The 19,824-nt window shown below is 36.5% G+C and overlaps 1 protein-coding gene across 1 annotated transcript in view; it reads left to right on the top strand.

Moving 5' to 3' along the window:
* The window catches only part of cul1b (cullin 1b), a 27,777-nt gene extending 7,963 nt beyond the window's left edge, over window positions 1-19,814 (top strand). Inside the window, exons 3-22 of the mRNA XM_073830357.1 lie at window positions 2,069-2,246; window positions 4,062-4,229; window positions 6,999-7,049; window positions 7,169-7,259; window positions 8,503-8,666; window positions 8,776-8,938; window positions 9,022-9,152; window positions 9,614-9,721; window positions 9,824-9,930; window positions 10,256-10,304; window positions 12,958-13,089; window positions 13,186-13,303; window positions 13,397-13,473; window positions 13,598-13,729; window positions 13,836-13,928; window positions 15,314-15,361; window positions 16,385-16,467; window positions 16,827-16,932; window positions 17,020-17,133; window positions 19,209-19,814. Coding sequence (XP_073686458.1) covers window positions 2,069-2,246; window positions 4,062-4,229; window positions 6,999-7,049; window positions 7,169-7,259; window positions 8,503-8,666; window positions 8,776-8,938; window positions 9,022-9,152; window positions 9,614-9,721; window positions 9,824-9,930; window positions 10,256-10,304; window positions 12,958-13,089; window positions 13,186-13,303; window positions 13,397-13,473; window positions 13,598-13,729; window positions 13,836-13,928; window positions 15,314-15,361; window positions 16,385-16,467; window positions 16,827-16,932; window positions 17,020-17,133; window positions 19,209-19,289 — 2,194 coding nt within the window. The 3' untranslated portion in view covers window positions 19,290-19,814. The remainder of the gene's footprint in view (window positions 1-2,068; window positions 2,247-4,061; window positions 4,230-6,998; window positions 7,050-7,168; window positions 7,260-8,502; window positions 8,667-8,775; window positions 8,939-9,021; window positions 9,153-9,613; window positions 9,722-9,823; window positions 9,931-10,255; window positions 10,305-12,957; window positions 13,090-13,185; window positions 13,304-13,396; window positions 13,474-13,597; window positions 13,730-13,835; window positions 13,929-15,313; window positions 15,362-16,384; window positions 16,468-16,826; window positions 16,933-17,019; window positions 17,134-19,208) is intronic.
* The last annotated feature ends 10 nt before the right edge of the window (window positions 19,815-19,824 follow it).

Raw genomic sequence — 19,824 nt, 5'->3', positions numbered from 1 at the left:
ACATTGCCATGAAATAGCTAATGAACCGTATTTCTTGAGTAAAATGTGAAAGGCTAAACAATTTAAAATGAAAGAGCATAGTGTTCCTTTTATTTGGCCCTTTTATAACACCAGGCGTCTTCCAGCCTATGCATGTTCCACTTTAGAGCTCTTTAAAGAGGTTTGTGTCTGGGAAATTAAAACTTTTGACAGGGACCTCTGTCCGCATTCAAATTTGCAGTTTTGCATTCACCCAGTAGTGCCGCATCAAACACATGGGCGTAATTACTCTGAGCTTCATCTGCCACCCACAGCTGTCATTCTCCTCTGCATTCCCAATAATGCTTTGTATTTGTCTGTGTGTGTCCCTGGGTGTACCAAGAGAACTTCTGCTGCTGTTGCAGGTTTCTTTAACATTGATCAGAAACTCGGTCTCAGCATGTAGTTTATAATGTCAGAGTGCTGTCATTGCAACACAGTGGAGCTCACTCTTAGTGCTAAAGGTGTCACACTTGGCTCTCAGAAAGACTAACACAGTAAAAAACAGAAATAGTTCTTGTAATCACAGTTTACGTGGTCACGACCTTTAAGACATAACAGCTTGCGATAAATACACACCCATGTAGAGAACATTGTAATATTATTTCCGTCTGGGATATATTAGAGCCACTCTAGATGGCTTCTTGCATGTCAGAGTAGATCAGTGTATTAAAACAGATGTTTTCTTAAGGGTTTAAGCACTGAGTCTGTTGAAGGTACTGCTTCGTTCTTGTTTAATATTGAGGAGCTGACCTATGGCTTTAATATTGGTCGTTTTAAGTTTCTTGGAAAGAGTACAAGTGTCTTTAAAGGTCTTTGAACTCCATTCAAATTACATTCCTTGCTAAGCTAAAATGTGCGCACACATTCCACATGAGAGTTTGCATTGCAAGTTTTTAATATTAGATTCTGATGTGTTTGAGAAACACTCATCTTGTTGTTCCAAACCCGTAAGACCTTTGTTCATCTTTGGAAGACAAATTAAGATACTTTTGATAAAATCTGAGAGCTTTCTTGACCCTGCTAGACATCAATGCAACTGACACGTTCGAAGCCCAGAAAGGTAGTAAAGACATTGTTAAAATAGACAAACTGTCATTTTATGAAGCTATGAGAATACTTTTTGTGCACAAAGTAAACAAAAACAACTTCTTTAACAATTTCTCCTCACATACAGTACAGGCCAAAAGTTTGGACACACCTTATCATTCAGGTGTGTCCAAACTTTTGGTCTGTACTGTAGATATGAATTCAACTGAAAAAACTTGTGAAAAAATATCTTTCAGGTGGTCAAATAGCAAATAGTGGAGCTCTGCAGCCACCTACTGGTAAAAGTTATTTGTAGTTGGTTTTTTTTACTTTTAAAACTGGATTTTCCAAAAGATGGGCAAAAATCTTACACTAAACCATGTGAAATTATCCATGTTATCCCCATGAATTAAAGTTCGAAATGTGGGTCTTTTATAAAGTGAATTTTACATAAAAAAGCAGTTTTTGTATAAAAACCCATTTAAAAAATATTTATTTATTAATTTATATATATTTAAAAAATATCACTAACCCACTGAAAACTGCACAAATGTAGAGTAAAAACTTTAATAATTTAGAAATATATACAGTACAGACAAAGTTTGGACACACCTTGTGTGTCCAAACTTTTGGTCTGTACTGTACGTCATGATGCTTTCGTGAATGCGCAGCGCAGACTCACCTGGAAGAGAAGAATTGTTGAACAAAGTTGTTACGGTTGAACCGCTGATGTCAGATGGACTATTATAACAATGTTCGTACTACTTTTCTGGCCTTGAACGTGTCAGTTGCATTGCTATCAATGTAGGTTCAGAAAGCTCTCGGATTTCATCAGAAATAATTTCTTTTGTGTTCCGAATATGAAAGGTCTTACGGGTTTGGAACGGTATGACATAATTTTCATTTTTGGCTGAACTATCCCTTTAATCCACAGTATGTTTATTCATTTTATACCGTGATACAGCTACAAAGATATTTGTCATCTGAAACTGAAATCTTAAGACTTTAACCTACTGTTCAGACATGTGTATAACTACTGTACCAGTGTGCACCAGTCCAACCAGGCCAGGGGTGCTGGCATCCCCCCTTCTAAACCCTCCAAGAAAACACCCACACCTGGCGGGGCACAGTTTGTCGGATTGGAACTCTACAAAAGACTGAAAGAGTTTCTGAGGAGCTACCTGACGAACCTTCTCAAGGTAATAGCCTACAGTGTTTAGGCAGTTATTTTATTTTTTTTTATGTTTTTTTTTTTTTTTTTTTAAAGCAGATAACATGTAAGCTCATTTAATACCTTGCTACAAAAATATTAAACTGTTATTGTAATATAATGTTTTTATAAACATTACAATACATTACCTGGTTACTTGAATGTTGGTGTTGTATTTTTTTTTTTTGTTTGTTTGTTTGTTTTAATGGCAGATACTGGATGTGTACATTAGACATTGGCCATGACAGACATTATGTAAAATAACTTTATATGGGCCATTCTACAGAATTGGTGCAAACTGCTGTCCCACAACTAAAAAACACATTTGAAAAGCATTTTAAAAATTCAGATCTTAGATGTTTGCTAAGATCCTTCTATTATCTATTGAAACCCACAATAATATTTAAAATATCAGTAAGCTTTAGAAATTTGAAATTGTAATTTATTGGGTACTTTCAATTGGGAGGTGGCTATCCTGAACTCTAGCCCCTACATTTCAACTTATGAAAGTTATATTGAAATCATTTTTTTTTTTTCTGGAAATCATTAAATATATTTTTAATTTAAGAAAGTTTAGTTAAAAAAATAGATTTATTTTATATTTTCTTTGTAAATCATGAAACTCATGAAAAAAAAATGTGCCCTGCATATGTTTTAGTCTGTTGGCTGAGATTTTTAACTACATCCCTACATTTATTATCAGAAAATATTCCTGTGTTCCTCTCTCAGAAGTCTAAAAAACTGTAAGGAACATCACTAACGAACACTTTTTTTTTTTTTTTTTTGGCAATTAAGCACACTTTTTTGTGAGTTATTCCATAACATTTGTGCTAGCTAACCATGTGCTGATTAGCGTTTTTGAGCTAGGCTCAAAATAATTTAAAACTGTCAGTACCAAAACATTTGGTGAAGTTTCAGTGGTGGCATCTTCGTTTTTTGGGGTGTTATTTCATAAAATTGTCACTACTGTCATGATCGAACAGTCATGATCGAAACATGTCATCATTGTTTTGGTAGTGACAAAAATGAACACAAATTCCTTTATTTTGGGGGAAATAAACAAAATTTGAACACAGTTATGCAATTTTTTTTGTATTTTAGTATGTTTTAGTATGTGAAAAAACTACCAAAAAAATTTGTAGTCATGACCGAAACATGGAATATTTTGTCAGAAAGAAAGTCTATTGAATTATCAACTAAGATGTTATGAGTGTTTGGTTCAATGTTTACTCAAATTATTGATTTCTTAACTTTGAAATCAGTATGATCAACTTTATGCCTTTTACAAAGAAAAATTGGATCTCATAAATCACTATTAAAATATTGTTCAAATTTTAATTATTGATTTTCCTCTTAAAACCGTTTAATAAAATAATAAAAATAAAAATGTTTACATCTAAGGTAGATGTAAACAAAATCCTAATAGATCAGTATAGCCCTTCTTATTAAATAACAAATCGGTGATGACAAATTTGTGGAGAGGAAAAATATTCCACAACTTTCTGAAAATACAATATGAGAATTAACTGCACAATTATTAGAAATGTGTACCTAATGCATACATACAAAATTTGTGGTAAAAGACATTTTTTTCAAGATGTTTCCAACTCTAACATTAAACCAATTCTATAGATTGACTCGTATATCAAAGAATTATTAGCTACTGATATAATTTGTTGTACTAAATATCACTAATTTTAGTGAGGTGACTTTATTAATTTTTTTTTTTGGATAACTGAGTAGTTGTCACTCCTCCAAACCTCACTTCTCCTGTTTTTCTCCTCCATCTGTCTGTGTCTGGCAGGATGGAGAGGACCTGATGGATGAGAGCGTTTTGAAGTTCTACACGCAGCAGTGGGAGGACTATCGCTTCTCCAGTAAAGTGTTAAATGGGATCTGTGCTTACCTCAATAGACACTGGGTGCGCCGAGAGTGTGATGAGGGACGGAAAGGAATTTATGAAATCTACTCGGTAAGAGAAACGGCACACGCCTCTGCCTGACTCATAGATTCCTGAGTCACATTTCCACACATTGTGTTCATAAAATGTGGATTAATGGCTATACTGTATATTGTAGTTTAGCTATGATTATTGATTGCTCATAACAACCAATATATGCACACCTGAGACCACACATCAGCTGTATCTAGTGTGTGGATATTAACACTAGCCCTGGGCCTTTTTGAAAGAGTTGATGACAGAACTGTCTCTTGACCAATGGGCTTGGTGCATTGCCATTAACTCATTACTTGAGCTAAATCATTAGTAAAGCATTCTGGTCTTGTGCACATGTTGCTTTGTTGTCAAAACCCAAGTGTTCGGTTTACTGTGATGTATTGTGTTGATTTAAAGTTAATACCAAAGTATGCAGAACTCCAACAGATAAATTCCTTACTGTTCAACCCTACTCTATAATTAAATTATTTTGTTAGCATGTCAGAATAATTGTTTGATGATGATGATGATAATAATAATGATGATTATGCTGTAATATTTATAATTAGAATTTGTTGTTGTTTATAATAATAATAATAATAGTTTATAATAATGTTGTAATAATTGTTAGGGGTTCAAGCACGTAGTGCTGAAACCCTATTGTAATTGTTAGAATGGCCAAGAATCAGCGATCTCCACGTAAAACTGATTGTGGAGACCAAACCATAAGTGATGAAGACTTGAAACTTGGAGGGATGGTAGTACTCACATTGTCTACAACGTGACCAAGGCTTGCCCCAGTCGGACTAACGGTGGCGCTACAGCGATAAGAACTCCTAAACAGTCAATCGCTAGCTTAAGTGTCTTATGTCAATGGAAATACACACCTCAAATCCAGTCGTGAGCCTGGTGAAATTTTCGGGTGTTTTTTTCTTTTTCTTTTTCTTGAAAAACCTAAACTAGTCCTAGGTTTTACGCCCAGTCGACCTGTGCAGAAAGATTCTCTGAAGAGGAAATATCAATAATTATCCAAAAAAGTTAAACTTTTAATGCACTGTCGCAAAGGGGTGCCAAAATGTTCGAAAGTTCGAAAAACTTTTAGCAAAATGCCTATAACAACGGAATGAGATGGCTTCACCAAACTTAGGACACTTATGTAAGTGCTTAATCTGAGGTTGCAGGAAAAAAATCACGGAGCTTGATTGAGAAGTTATTAAAATATATATATATTAGGGGTGGGCATAGATTAATTTTTTTAATCTAGATTAATCTAGATTAAATTTTGGAATTAATCTAGATTAAAATGGCTAATTTGAATTCTGCTGAAGGCATTCAGAATATGTGTGCTACCCAAATAATGACTTAAAGTCTTTGAGAATGGATCATAAAGCTCATAAAGCTGTTCTATGATAATTTGTTGATGAAAATAAATTATGTTCAATTAGATGTACTTGTGTTTACTAACTAACTAACAATGAAATTATTTTTTCTCCCTATTAGATTGTGTTTTTTTTAACGTCAACACCTACCCAGCTTATTACATGTTACACCGTACTTTTTTTTGACATGTTGCCGTGAAGTTTCTGTGTCATACAGTATGATATGATGCTAGTTTTCTCAAATGAAACGGTAAAAGTGACACTCACAGCAGTTTGGGAGATTGAGTTTATCTGTTCATGTGAGATGAAAATGCCAAAAATTACCGGGAGCGTCACGTGTGTTTCAGTATGCGTGTAGTAAAAGCTCGTCTCCGCAATGCATACATACAGCTAGGCAAACGGAACATATCGGATTCATATTAAAACGGTCTTTTTGCATTTCAGTTTTCACATACACTAGTCCATATCGCGATTTGAATTAAGTGACTGACCAACATTTGATTTATGAATCCAAAAAACGACGAATTTACGTGGCATTTCGCTATAGTAGATTCGGTTTTTATGAATGGAGGACGACGCGACCCCGTCTGTGTTTTGGCGGAGGAGACTTAAACGTGCGACCATATTCTTCGGTATACATCCGCGTTAAACTATCAAGGTGAAAGTCATCATAGCTTGCGTAGTTTAGACCCAGCTCCCAACCCAAATTTGAGAATAGATTAACGGCGATATTTTTTTTTTATCGCGCGATAAGAGTCTCACGTTAACGCAGCACGTTAACGCCGATAACGGCCCACCACTAATATATATATATTTGCAAACTAGTCCTAGGTTTTTCGCTCAGTCTGGGAAAAAAAAAAAACAATACAGTTCAATTCTCTGTATTTACTAAGCCAAAATTAATCCAAAAATGTTGAAATATAACCAATAATGGGGTCGTTTAGAAAAGCCTAAAGGAAAACTCAAAACTTCACAAAACCTGGTGAGCAAATGCGACAGGTCATTCTAAACAAGCATGCAAAGTTTTAATGGGACAAGACCACAGCTGATGCTATTACACTCATAAACGTAAAAAAAAAAAACATAAAAAACAATAACATATTTTTACAGTAAATTACCTGGATTGGCCAAAAAATGCTTTTTAAATTATTGATTTAGGTGGGTACAGCCTTGCTAAATAATATTTAATGTTTTACTTATATGCTTAAATGCCTTAAGCGCTTGAACCCTTAATCGCTGCTTGCAGCTATATTTATAATTATTATCATCATTATCATAAAAACAAATCTTATTACTTTATAAAATATAGTCTTTTATCATAAAAATGGTCATTTTATTAAAGCAGTCGTAATCTAATAGTAACAGTAAACAGTAAAAAAGTAGAAATAGTAATCTAATCATTTCTAACAATGTGTCTCCTTCACAGCTTGCTTTGGTCACTTGGAGAGAGTGTTTATTCAGACCTCTAAACAAGCAGGTGAGATATCGGTTTATACGCTTCATTTATTGTCAATTCATAATATTTTAATTTTATTTGTAAGATATTTCTTACATTTTCTTTGCATATTCATCAATAAATATCCTGTCTTTATACAGGTGACAAATGCTGTGTTAAAACTCATTGAGAAGGAGAGAAATGGTGAGACTATTAACACCAGACTCATCAGTGGAGTGGTGCAGTCCTACGGTGAGTGTGGCAGCCTTACGTTCACATTTGTCCTATGCTGGCCTCTCACAAAACTTGCCCTTATTTTTATATTGTTAATGCCGCCTGAGCCAGCTGTAGTCCCTTGAAGGGATAGTTCACCCAAAAATGAAAATTCTTTCATTAATTGCTCACCTTCTTGTTGTTCTAAATCGGTAAGACCTTCATTCTTTATTCAAACACAAATTCAGATATTAGTTTAATATTAATGAAATCCAAGACGGTGTTAATATTGTTGACAATTTTCATCATTAACATTTTTCAAAAACTTTGAATGACAAATCTATTGACATTTTCATCAACGAATAAAAACAATATGAAAATGTTAGGGAGGGAAGAGATTCATTCAGAACGAATTTGCTGTTTGTTTAGGAGGTTAGATGCTTACATTTGAACTGCATCATAGTCTATTGATCTATCCAGCACGACATAAGCTAGCATACATTTGCTGCACTTATCATAAAACGTTCAAAAGTGTCAATATCTGGGAGTAAGAGAAGAGCAGACCTATAGATACATTTGATGATGCAAAAGAGAACTCAGTTTGGCTGGTTTTTCTGAGCGCAGACATCGAAGCAGTGCCTCTCAAACAGCAAACGAGTACTCTTTCACGTCTCATGAATGGAGAAATACACACAATTATGTTGAATTGTCCGTTTTGATGAGCATTCACAAACACACTTGGTTACGTCTTTGGTAAGTCAGTACATTGTATTCTTGCATTCGGTTTTTAAGGGACAGCAGCCTAATTTAGTTGCTATTGTCTGTGGCATTGATTTTAATCAAGCAATAAAAGAAAAAGACTAAATAGCATTTAAGTCAAAAGACTATGACTAAGACTAAATAAAAATTTGCTGTCAAAATTAACACTGATCCAAGAGCTTTCTGACCCTCCATAGACAGCACCGCACAAAAAATATTCTCGTACCTTCATAACAACCACTAATGTCACATGGACTATTTTATTGATGTCCTTACCACCTTTCTGGTTTGATTTCATCAAAAATATCTTAATTTGTGTTCCAAAGATGAACGGAGGTCTTACGGGTTTGGAGCAACATTAGGTTGAGTAAGTGGTTGACAGCATTTTCTTTTTTGGGTGAACTGTCCCTTTAAGAATATATATATATATATTTTTTTTTTTTTACATATTTTTGAGTTTGATGTTTGAAATAATAAACACAGTGCTGTCTTGTTGTGATTTGATTTGTCTTGTTTTTTCCAGTTGAGTTGGGTTTGAATGAGGATGATGCGTTTGTGAAGGGGCCGACATTATCAGTTTACAAGGAGTACTTTGAGACGCAGTTTTTGGCTGACACAGAGCGCTTCTACACACGGGAAAGCACAGAGTTCCTCCAGCAAAACCCTGTTACCGAATACATGAAAAAGGTAAACTGGAGTTCAGATTTAAATATGACATTATTCCATAAATTGCAGTGAATTTTAAGGGAAATTTGGTTTTATTACATTAAGTGTACATTTTTTATTATATGTTTAGGCAGAGGCACGGTTGCTTGAGGAGCAGCGGCGGGTACAGGTTTATCTCCACGAGAGCACACAAGACGAGCTGGCTCGCAAGTGTGAGCAGGTCCTCATCGAGAAACACCTGGAGATCTTCCACACAGAGTTCCAGAACCTTCTAGACGCTGATAAGAATGAAGGTCAGTCAGTGCTGCAATGTCACCCTCATTGTAAGATTTCAAACACATGTTTGATTGTCAGTACATGGTCTGTATAATTACAGATCTCGGTCGGATGTACAACCTTGTTTCCCGGATCACGGACGGATTGGGCGAGCTCAAAAAACTCTTGGAGTCCCACATTCATAATCAAGGGCTGGCTGCCATTGAGAAGTGTGGAGATTCAGCACTCAATGTAAGTCCTAATGTTACAGTGACTGTGTGGACAGAGTAGTTTAGAGCTGTAGCAGCTACTGTGGAAAGGAATTCAACATTTTATTAATGTCAAACCTGTTGTAACCACAGCTAAACTTGAATTCCCTATACAACTTCTTTGTACAACAGGTCTGTTCTTACCTTGACAATATGACAACAGTTGTTTGTCTAACTAGGCTTTGCCCAAATTCTTTCATCTGACTATACACATAATTGTATTTCAAAGACATGACTCAACTTTGCTTTATGCCATTCAACATTCAGTATTCAGTAGAAATCCAAGTACCCCTTTGTCAATGCCAAACCAGAAGTACTTAACTCTATTAATACTAGATATAATTTTTTTCATCCTCATGAGTGTTTTCCGGCATCTCCATTCCGCTCAGTTCCTGTAATGTCTTAATTAAATCATAGTTTGAGCTGCCACTGCTTGTTTTCCAGGATCCCAAAATGTATGTGCAAACCATCTTGGACGTTCACAAGAAATACAATGCCCTCGTCATGTCTGCGTTCAATAACGACGCTGGGTTTGTGGCAGCACTCGATAAGGTTTGTGATCTATATTAAAGGTCAGTTTAGTTTGTTTTGAGCTGTAGTGTTTATTTATAGCACTGGTGTAACTTTCACTCTGTGATCTGCGCTGCTCTCCAGGCCTGTGGAAGATTCATTAATAATAATGCGGTAACGAGGATGGCACAGTCCTCCAGCAAATCTCCTGAGCTTCTCGCCAGATACTGTGACTCCTTACTGAAGAAGAGGTGAACTGTCTTATTCATATTTCTATTCTTGATCAGAAATGACAAGGAAATCCAGTGTATGTTTGGTTTGTTATTGCAAACACATCAGTTTATGTTTTAGGATTTGAGGTTTGAGTCTTTAAATGAAGTATTCAGTATTCTTTTAAGAGTGAATGAAAACTTCGTTAACGTGATGCTATGTAAAATTCCACTAAAAAATATTCCAGTGCATAAGCTCAAAAGATGGAGTTTGACAAACTGACTGGAAAGCTTGTTTGCTTTTAGTGTTTAGCAGTTAGAGGTATCTTTATAACACAGATGATTTAACCGACTGTGTATTCTTTAGTTCAAAGAATCCAGAGGAGGCTGAGCTGGAAGATACTCTCAACCAAGTGGTGAGTTTCAATTTCCTCCATATGTATTAGTGGTGTGTGGTGGTGAACACGGAATGCACACAAACACTAGAGATGGGATTTTTTTCACATGAACCAATCACAGCCAAACATAACCAGTCATATCCAAACATATCATGATAGAGGCATTGTCTCCTCTCACACGACTTTCCCCTATTCATTCTTAGTTACCCCCAACAAACCCACCGCACGCTTTAGGGGGGTCTGTTAAAACTCAATGGGCTTAGAAGAACCGAGAGAGACAGACTCCCGCTGTAACTTTACCTGCTGGTTTCACTGTTGGACAGGATTTTTTTGTTTAGAAAAACGATACGTTTTTATAATTTGTTAAATTTTGTAATATTGACACTATTTTATTTTTGTATTACAAATTTTTTCCTCATCCAATATTTTGAGGAAACACTGCCTCCCTTGCCTCCTCGGAGGAAACGCCCCTGAGATACAGTGCCTTGTGAAAGTGTTTTTTTTTTTTTTTTACATTTTGTGTTGCTGCCTTATGTTAAACTGTTTTAAATTACTTTTTTCCCACATCAGTCTACACTCTGTGCACCATAATGACAAAGCAAAAATGGAATTATCACAACTTCATACATTTATTAAAAATAAAAATAACTGAAAAAAAAAAACTGAAATAAGTGCATTGCATAAGTATTCAACCCTTAACTCAGTACTTAGTTGAAGCATCTTTGCAAACTCAAGTCTTTTAGGGTATAATGCAACCAGATTTGCACATTAACATTTAGCAGTTGTCTGCCATTCTTCGCCTCACCTCTTCACCTCTCAAGCTCTGTCAGCTTGGATGGGGTCTGGCAGACATTTTGAGGTTTCTCCAGAAATTTTTGATTGGGTTCAAGCCTAGGCTGTGGCTGGACCACTCAAGGACATTCACAGAGCTGTCTATAAGCCACTCTTGCTGCGTGCTTAGGGTCATTGTCCTGTTGGAAGGTGAAACTTCTTCCCAGTCTGAAGTTCTGAACGCTCTAGACTGGGTTTTCATTAAGGCTATCTCAGTATTTTGGTGCGTTAAGCTTTTCTTCTTCTCTGATGAATCCCTCAGTCTCTGCCACCAGCACACTTTGCTTTTGGGATGCTACTCTACAGGTGATGAACGGTGTCTGGTTTCCTTCAAACATGATGCGTGGAATTAAGGTTCATCAGACCAGAGAATGTGTTTTCATGTGTCTTCACTGAGGAGAAGATCGAGTCTTGCTACACCACCATAAAGCCAAGATCGGTGGAGTGTTGCTGTGATGTTTGTCCTTCTGTAAGTTTCTCCCATCTGCATATATGATCATGGAGCTCAACTAGAGTGACCATCAGGTTCTTGGTCACCACTTTAACCAAGGCTCTTTTCCATCAATTGCTCAGTTTGGCCAGGAGGCCAGCTCTAGGAAGAGTCCTGGTTGTTTTAAACGTCTTCCTTTAAGGGTAACAGAGACTACATGCTTCTGTGGACCTTCAATGCAGCAGAATTTTGTCTGAACTCTTTCCCAGATGTGTAGCTTGATGCAATCCTGTCTCTGAGCTCTACAGCCTGTTTTTTTTTTTGTTTGTTTTTTTTTTACCTCAGGGCTTAGTTTTTGCTCTGATACACATTTTCAGCTGTTAAGACATTTTATTAAGTCTGTGTGCCTTTGTAAATCATACCCATTCAATTAAATTTGACACACGTAGGCTTCACTCGAAATGTAGTAACATCTACAAGCAATATAAATGCTTCCCAGGTAAGATTATGAATACTGCAATGGACATTTTTTTTTTTTTAAGAAATTTGCATGTTGGAAGAAACCTGTTTTTTGCTTTGCCATTGTGGTGTATGGGATGCAAAGTGATGTGGAATAAAAAAAAGATGGGGTATGAATACTTTGCAAAGTACTGTATGTTATTACAAATAGTCTGTATATCAAGAACTTCAATTTTTTTCTCCATTTGATGATACTTTTATCAAATTAAATATTTGTGAAGTGACTCTTCATATAAAGTGAAAACAGAGCATCACGCTTCCTTAAGACATGCCGACTACAAATATCAATCTTTTTATTGTTTAATAATCATAGTCACTACTCCAATTTTTTTTTCATTTTGATTTAGTAATTCAGAAACGTACCAAATTCTGACTGACTGACAAATGGCAACAGACACACTGGTCGGGTTTTGCCAGATCAGTGTGTTAGCCCCGATAGCGTTTGGTCGACGCTTGTTTTCGCTAATTGGCATTTGTGGAGTCTTGGAATGCCTGAGAAGTGACGTACTGTAATCTGGTGACTGTCAGCGTTGGTCTGTGTCTGTCGGTGAAGTGTGAATTGGCCTTTATACAGTCAGTTCCATTTTTATGACTGAATTCTACCATTCCAGCCATTTGCTCTGTAATTATAGTGCATATTGTCCTATCCTATCCAACCATACCTCAGTGGAAAGCATATTTATCCAGCTTTCAGATTTATAAGTTATGTATAAATCTCAATTTAAAAAAATTGACCCTTATGACGGTTTTTGTGGTCCAAGGTCACATATAGATATTTGACATTTCCATTCTTATATCAATGTTTTTAGCAAAATCCAAATGAATAATGTAGTCAGTTTATGTCATATCAATGTGTGATTGAGGAGATTCTCTAACTTCCTTCATCATCAGATGGTGGTTTTCAAGTATATTGAGGATAAAGACGTGTTCCAGAAGTTCTATGCCAAGATGCTGGCCAAAAGACTGGTGCACCAGAACAGTGCCAGCGACGACGCCGAGGCCAGCATGATCTCCAAACTGAAGGTCTGTGTGCTTGTTTAGTGACAATGGCTCACTTCACTGCTCTTCTTTCAATTCCAATAGATGCTTAACATAGTTTTTTCTTCTGTCCACCCTCAGCAAGCATGTGGTTTCGAGTACACCTCCAAACTCCAGCGCATGTTCCAGGACATCGGTGTCAGCAAAGACTTGAATGAGCAATTCAAAAAGCACCTTTCCAACTCCGAGCCTTTGGATTGTAAGTGCTCCACACTCTGGTTTTACATTAATTCCTGCTGTTTGCACGTGATAATTACTGATGAATAAAATCAAGCGTCCATCTGTCTCGCAGTGGATTTCAGTATCCAGGTTCTGAGTTCTGGCTCGTGGCCGTTCCAACAGTCTTGCACGTTCGCTTTACCATCTGAGGTGAGATGCTCAGACGCTTAACCCTGTAATTTTCCAAGCCTTTCACACCCTTCCACGAGCTGAGAATAATGTGTGATTACACTTCCAGTTGATGATAGTTTTCCAACGCCTTTGTTTTTCACAGTTGGAGCGGAGTTACCAAAGATTTACAGCTTTTTATGGAAGTCGACACAGCGGGCGCAAGTTGACATGGCTGTACCACCTATCTAAAGGGGAGCTGGTCACCAACTGCTTCAAGAACAGATACACTCTACAGGTTTGTGTCTTCTTCGTGGCTGCATCATGTGCGGGACACATCAAGAAGGCTGTAGGACTCAGATGGCACGAGTGTCAGCATGTGTTTATGTGTCGTGTCCCTGCAGGCCTCCACCTTCCAGATGGCCATCCTGCTCCAGTTCAACACAGAGAATATCTACAGCGTCCAGCAACTGGCCGACAGCACACAGATCAAAATAGTGAGTGCAGTGCCATTGCTTTATATCCAGTTGAAAAGAAATTAAGGTTTTTGAGGATAACGTTCAAGGATTTTTCACCATATAGTGGACTTCAATGGGATCCAACAGGTTGAAGGTCCAAATTGCAGTTTCAGTGCAGCTTCAAAGCGCTCTACACGATCAGCTGAGCTATAAAGGGTCTTGTGTTGCGAAATGATTGGTCATTTTCTAAAAAAATAAAAATGTATGTACTTTTTAACCACAAAACCCTCGACTTGCACTAGCTCTGTGGTGTGAAGTCAAGCTAGTTCAAGACGAGCATTTGTGGTTGAAAAGTACATTGTTTTTTATTTGTTTTTAGAACATTGCAGATCATTTTGCTAGATAAGAACCCTATTCCGCCTTTGCAGCTGCAATGAAACTGCAATTTGGGCCTTCAACCCATTGGCCACCATTTTAGTCCACTATATGGAGAAAAATCCTGGACTGTTTTCTCAAAAGCTTGAATTTCTTTTTGACTGTGGAAAGAAAGACAAGAACATCTTGGATAACATGGGCTGAGTAAATAATCAGGAAATTATAAATCTGGAGTGAACTAATCCTTTAACTAGTATTTTGGAAATAAAAAAAAGGTTTAACATCAAATTAAATATAAATTATTTTTGATCAACCTAAATTATACAAAATATGCTGTTAGTATGCTATTAGTCTGCATATTTTTTGAAGTGCTGTGTAATTTGTGTGTGTTTTTATATAGATATATATATATATATATACATATACATATATACACTCACTCACTCACTCACTCACTACCGGTCAAAAGTTTTGGGTCAGTAAGAGTTGTAATGTTTTTAAAGAAAGCCTCTTATGCTCATCAGTGCTGCATTTATTTAATCAAAAATATAGAAAAAAACTGTAATATTGTTTGTGAAATGTTATTACAATATAAAATAATGGTTTCTATTGTAATATACTTTAAAATTTAATTTATTTCTGTGATGCAAAGTTGAATTTTCATCAGCCATTACTTCAATCTTAAGTGTCACATGATCCTTCAGAAATCATTCTAACATACTGATTGGATCTATATTGGATTATATATTGCAACAGCTGCCCTGCAAAGTTTTTATTTAGAAATTGTGATATTTTTTCAGGATTCTTTGATGAATAAAAAGCTCAAAAGAACAGCATTTGTTCCAAATATAAATATTTTCTAACAATGTAAGTATTTGCTATCACTTTTTATCAATTTAACACACCCTTGGTGAATAAAAGTATTAATTTCTTTCAAAAAAAAAAAAAAGAAAAATTTACTGACCCTAAACTTTTGACCGTGTGTGTGTGTGTGTGTGTGTGTGTATAAAAACATTTTTCAAATTTAATGGGTTTCTTGCATTTTACAGGATATTTTGGTTCAGGTCTTGCAAATCCTGTTGAAATCAAAGTTGCTGGTAAGTGTTGAAAACCTGGTTGCTTATAAAATCCTTAAAATGTCTTTCAACATCAGTGCTGTTTATATTATATTTGCAATTTTTTGTGTGGTGATGGTTTCCATGCAATTCTCTAAAAGGTTTTCAGAACACAAATTAAGATATTGTTGATTAAATCCGACAGCTTTCTGACCCTGCATAGACAGCAACACAACTGAAACATTCCAACCGTCCGAAAAACTCCCATCTCATTTTCTCCTCCAACTTCAAAATCGTCCTACATCACTGTTGTTTGTAAAGGGCATTTGACCCTACTTTGTAAACACCGGGTCGGTACTTCTGCAGCGATGTAGGACAATTTTGAAGTTGGAGGAGGAAATGAGATGAGTTTTTCGACATACCCTAACTGTCTTGAACCGGAATACACAGAGTTCACACAGAGCTAGACAAGATGAGCATTTGAGATTTAAAAAGTATATAAATTGTACATTTTTCTAGAAAATGATCAATCGTTTCACTAGATAAGACTCTTGGCTGGGATTGAAAGCCCTTTAAAGCTGCATTTAAACTGCATTTTGGAAGTTTAAACTCGTGGGCACCATAGAAGTCCACTATATGGAGAAAAGTTTTAAATGTTTGCCTCCAAAAAAAATGATTTCTTCAGTTGTAAAGAAATTAAGAGACATGAACATCTTGGATGACAAGGGGGTGAGTACATTTTTGTTCTGGAAGTGAACTTTAACAATCCTTTAACGTCCTTACTACCTTTCTGGGCCTTGAATGTGTCAGTTGTGTTGCTGTCTATGGTCAAAAAGCTCTAAGATTTCATAAAAAGTAACAAAGGTCTTGCGGGTTTGGAACAAGATGAGGGTTAATAATTAAATAACAGAATTTTTTATTTTTGGGTGAACTATATCTTTAATTGCATAATTTACACGTTTGTTTAAACATGACTTTTTTTGTAAATACATTACATTTTATTACTGCATTATGAATACTAAAGATGATTTGGACCTACCTTGTTTTTTTGTTTTCCATTTGTAGGTGTTGGAGGATGAGAATGCAAACATAGATGAAATGGACTTCAAGCCTGATACATTAATCAAACTTTTCTTGGGCTATAAGAAGTAAATGCATTTTCTTATCCTTCATGTTTTATCTGCACAGTATCCACCTTATTCTTCAACACGGAAGCTGCTATAGTGAAGTAATGAGAAGAATAGCAACGCGGAACCGTTTGCACTACAAACCAGTGTGTTCATAATTAAGATAATACATTAGCATATCAAGCAGCAAAACAAGCTATTTTGTACAGCTAAAAATAGCTGGATGCTGGATGAGACTGAAAGCCACAACCATAAAACTAACAAATGGCCGCACCCACTCTTACAGGAGAAATAAGGTGGATACACTAGTAATTGACCTTTAGTAACACTGTCACATTGCACATTTGTCATCTGCATGTCTACACTGTCTGTGTGTGCAGTAAGAAGTTAAGGGTGAATATCAATGTGCCAATGAAGACAGAGCAGAAACAAGAGCAGGAGACGACACACAAGAACATCGAGGAAGACAGGAAGCTCCTCATACAGGTATTAAAAATAAACTACAACAATCTCTTGAAGTGGAAATCAAATATTCTTTTGAATCTACCTGTTTTGTTATGTTGCTGTGTGCAGGCAGCTATCGTGAGAATCATGAAGATGAGAAAAGTTTTAAAGCACCAGCAGCTTTTGGCAGAAGTGCTGAACCAACTCTCCTCACGATTCAAACCTCGTGTTCCTGTCATCAAGGTACAAGACCCTTCGCAAACAGCTTGATTGACAGGCGATCTGACCAATCATAATGCCCAATCTGCCATTTTGTCCGACAAACAAATCATACAGGAGAGTAGATTAACTTCAGTGGGCTTATAGGGTTAGTTTACCCAAAAATGTAAATTTATTTCATTATTTACTCACCCTCAAGCCATCCTAGGTGTGTATGACTTCCTTCTTTCAGACAAATGCAATCAGAGTTATAAAAAAAAATGTCCTGGCTCTTTCAAGCTTTATCATGGCAATAGGTGGGTGTTTGACCTGTGCTCTTCAACAGGTCAAAAGAAGTCCAATAAAGCACCTCCATTCATAATAAAAAGTGCTTCACGTGGCTCCGGGGGGTGAATAAAGGCCTCCTCTAGCCAATTGATGCATTTTTAAATAAAAAGATCCATATTGAAAACATAATAATCACTTTAATCTAGCTTGCACTCACTGCTGTACACGAAAGCAGCTCTGGGCAGATCACGTAGGACATAGGCGTCCTATGTCATCCAGCAGCCTAAAGTGATTATTACACTTGGAATATGGATATTTTTCTCACAAAAAGGCATCAATTTGCTACAGGAGGCCTTTATTCACCCCCTGGAGCCCCATGTGCTTTTTATTGGACTTGTTTTGATCTGTTAAAGAGAAACATTCAGCTATTGCCATGGTAAATCTTGCAGTAGCCAGGACATTTTTTAATGACTGAAAGAAGGAAGTCATATACACCTAGGATGGCGTGAGGGTGAGTAAATAATTAGGCTAATTTTCATTAAAGGGGCTAAGCCTTTAAACTTGAAACACTGTATTGAGGTCTGTCCGCAGATACATTCTGATGTTCATTCACGTTTGTTTTCTGCTTTAAGTAAATAAGACGATCGGTTCATGTGTCAATTGATCTAATAAGGCAATACAGTGATCTGTCATGACATTCACCTGTTTATCACGTTTATCTGCTTACCCCCAGGGCATCCAAGATGTAGGTGACTGTTTCTTCAGTAGAACACAAACAAAGATTTTTAACTCAAACATTTGCAGTCTGTCAGTCATATAATGGCAATCAATAGGACCCACAGATTTAAGAGTCAAAAAAACATAACACAGATAAAACCAAATTAAATCCTGCAGCTTGTGACAATACACTGAGGTCCCAACACGCTAAACAATTGGTCTGTGCAAGAAACTGAGCAGTATTTATATAAAAAAATGTTTTACCTCTGATCCACCGCAATGTCCAACTGTCCTGAGCGTGTTCACAACAGCCGGTGCGTGGCGAAGAGCAAGCAACCATAACTTCAGTTGATCAGGCTAAAAAAATTTGGGAGTTGGTGAAAAGTCAACACTCCCGGATGAGTTCATGCAAGCAAACGTAATCTTTTAGTTTTTAATCAGTTGCAACAATCAGGATAAGCACAAGTAATTATCATTTTGAGTAGCTGGCGTACCCACAATCTCAACAATGAGTGATGAATACGCGCGACAGATCGCTTCTGTGCATGCGTCTTCTATGCCAGAGTAAGTTGATTTGCTTGTGCCGATTCAGGACAGTTGGACATTGTGGTGGATCAGAGGTAAAAAATTATATAAATACTGTTCAGTTTCTTGCACAGACCAATTGTTTAGTGTGTTGAGACCTCAGTGTATCGTCACAACACGCAGGGTTTAATTTGGTTTTGTCTGTGTATGTTTTTTTGACTCTCAAAGCCATGGGTCCCATTGACTGCTATTATATGACTGACAGACTGCAACGGTTTGAGTTAAAAAATCTTTGTGTTCTACTGCAGCAACAAAGTCACCATCTTGGATGCCCTGGGGGTAAGCAGATAAACATCAAATTTAAATTGAGTGAACTGTCCTTTTCAAGAGCCACAAAACGGTATTTATTGTTTGAATTTCTTAAAAGGACAACATTTTAAAGCTAATACAAAAAGTAAGCTGCTCTAAGTTTGTAGTGTGAGATTTGTTGGACAAAGCAGTTTTTTTGCGAAGGGTCAATTCTAAATACTTATGAAACATTCATTATAAATATTAAAATGTGACTTTTTCTCCTTTTTCTTCTTTTCCAGAAATGCATTGACATTTTGATAGAGAAGGAATACCTGGAACGTGTGGATGGGGAAAAAGACACATACAGTTACTTGGCATAACAATGTCCTCTGAGGTTTGACGTCCTAAGATATTGTCTCAAGTTTTGAGGAATATCAACAGAGCGGACACACAAGATCTCAAGTCATTGTTGTCGAGTAAGACGATGTGACACTGGACTTTTCCCTTTAAACCCAGACTGCTAAAGCGGCCAGTCTTCGTCTTTAAGCCCTTACGCTGCTCAGGATTGCCATTTCCTTTTTAATATGTAAATACTGGACATTGAACTATACTCCTAGTGGGACCCACGGTCAGGGTTGCATGCTATCGCCTATCGTTATGAAAATACAAAATGCTGATTAATTTAATTGCAATTATGACTTTTGGACAACTGACAGATAAAAAAAAGAGACACTGTTGGTCCCAAACAGAAATACCTATAACTAAGAGGATCCGTTTCAGAAGCACTCTGAGTATAATCATGTCTGACTGGCTGTTTAGAGTTGCGTTATTACCAGCCACGAGAACATCATTTGTATAGTGCAGTTCATTTTATAAATGTCATGAATAAACTTAATTTTTCTTTATGCTTTTTCA

The sequence above is a fragment of the Garra rufa genome, chromosome 24 (genome assembly GCF_049309525.1).
Source record: "Garra rufa chromosome 24, GarRuf1.0, whole genome shotgun sequence".
NCBI classification, from domain to species: Eukaryota; Metazoa; Chordata; class Actinopteri; order Cypriniformes; family Cyprinidae; genus Garra; species Garra rufa.
Note: the sequence above shows the minus strand (reverse complement) of the source record. Positions and strands in the feature narration are given on the sequence as shown.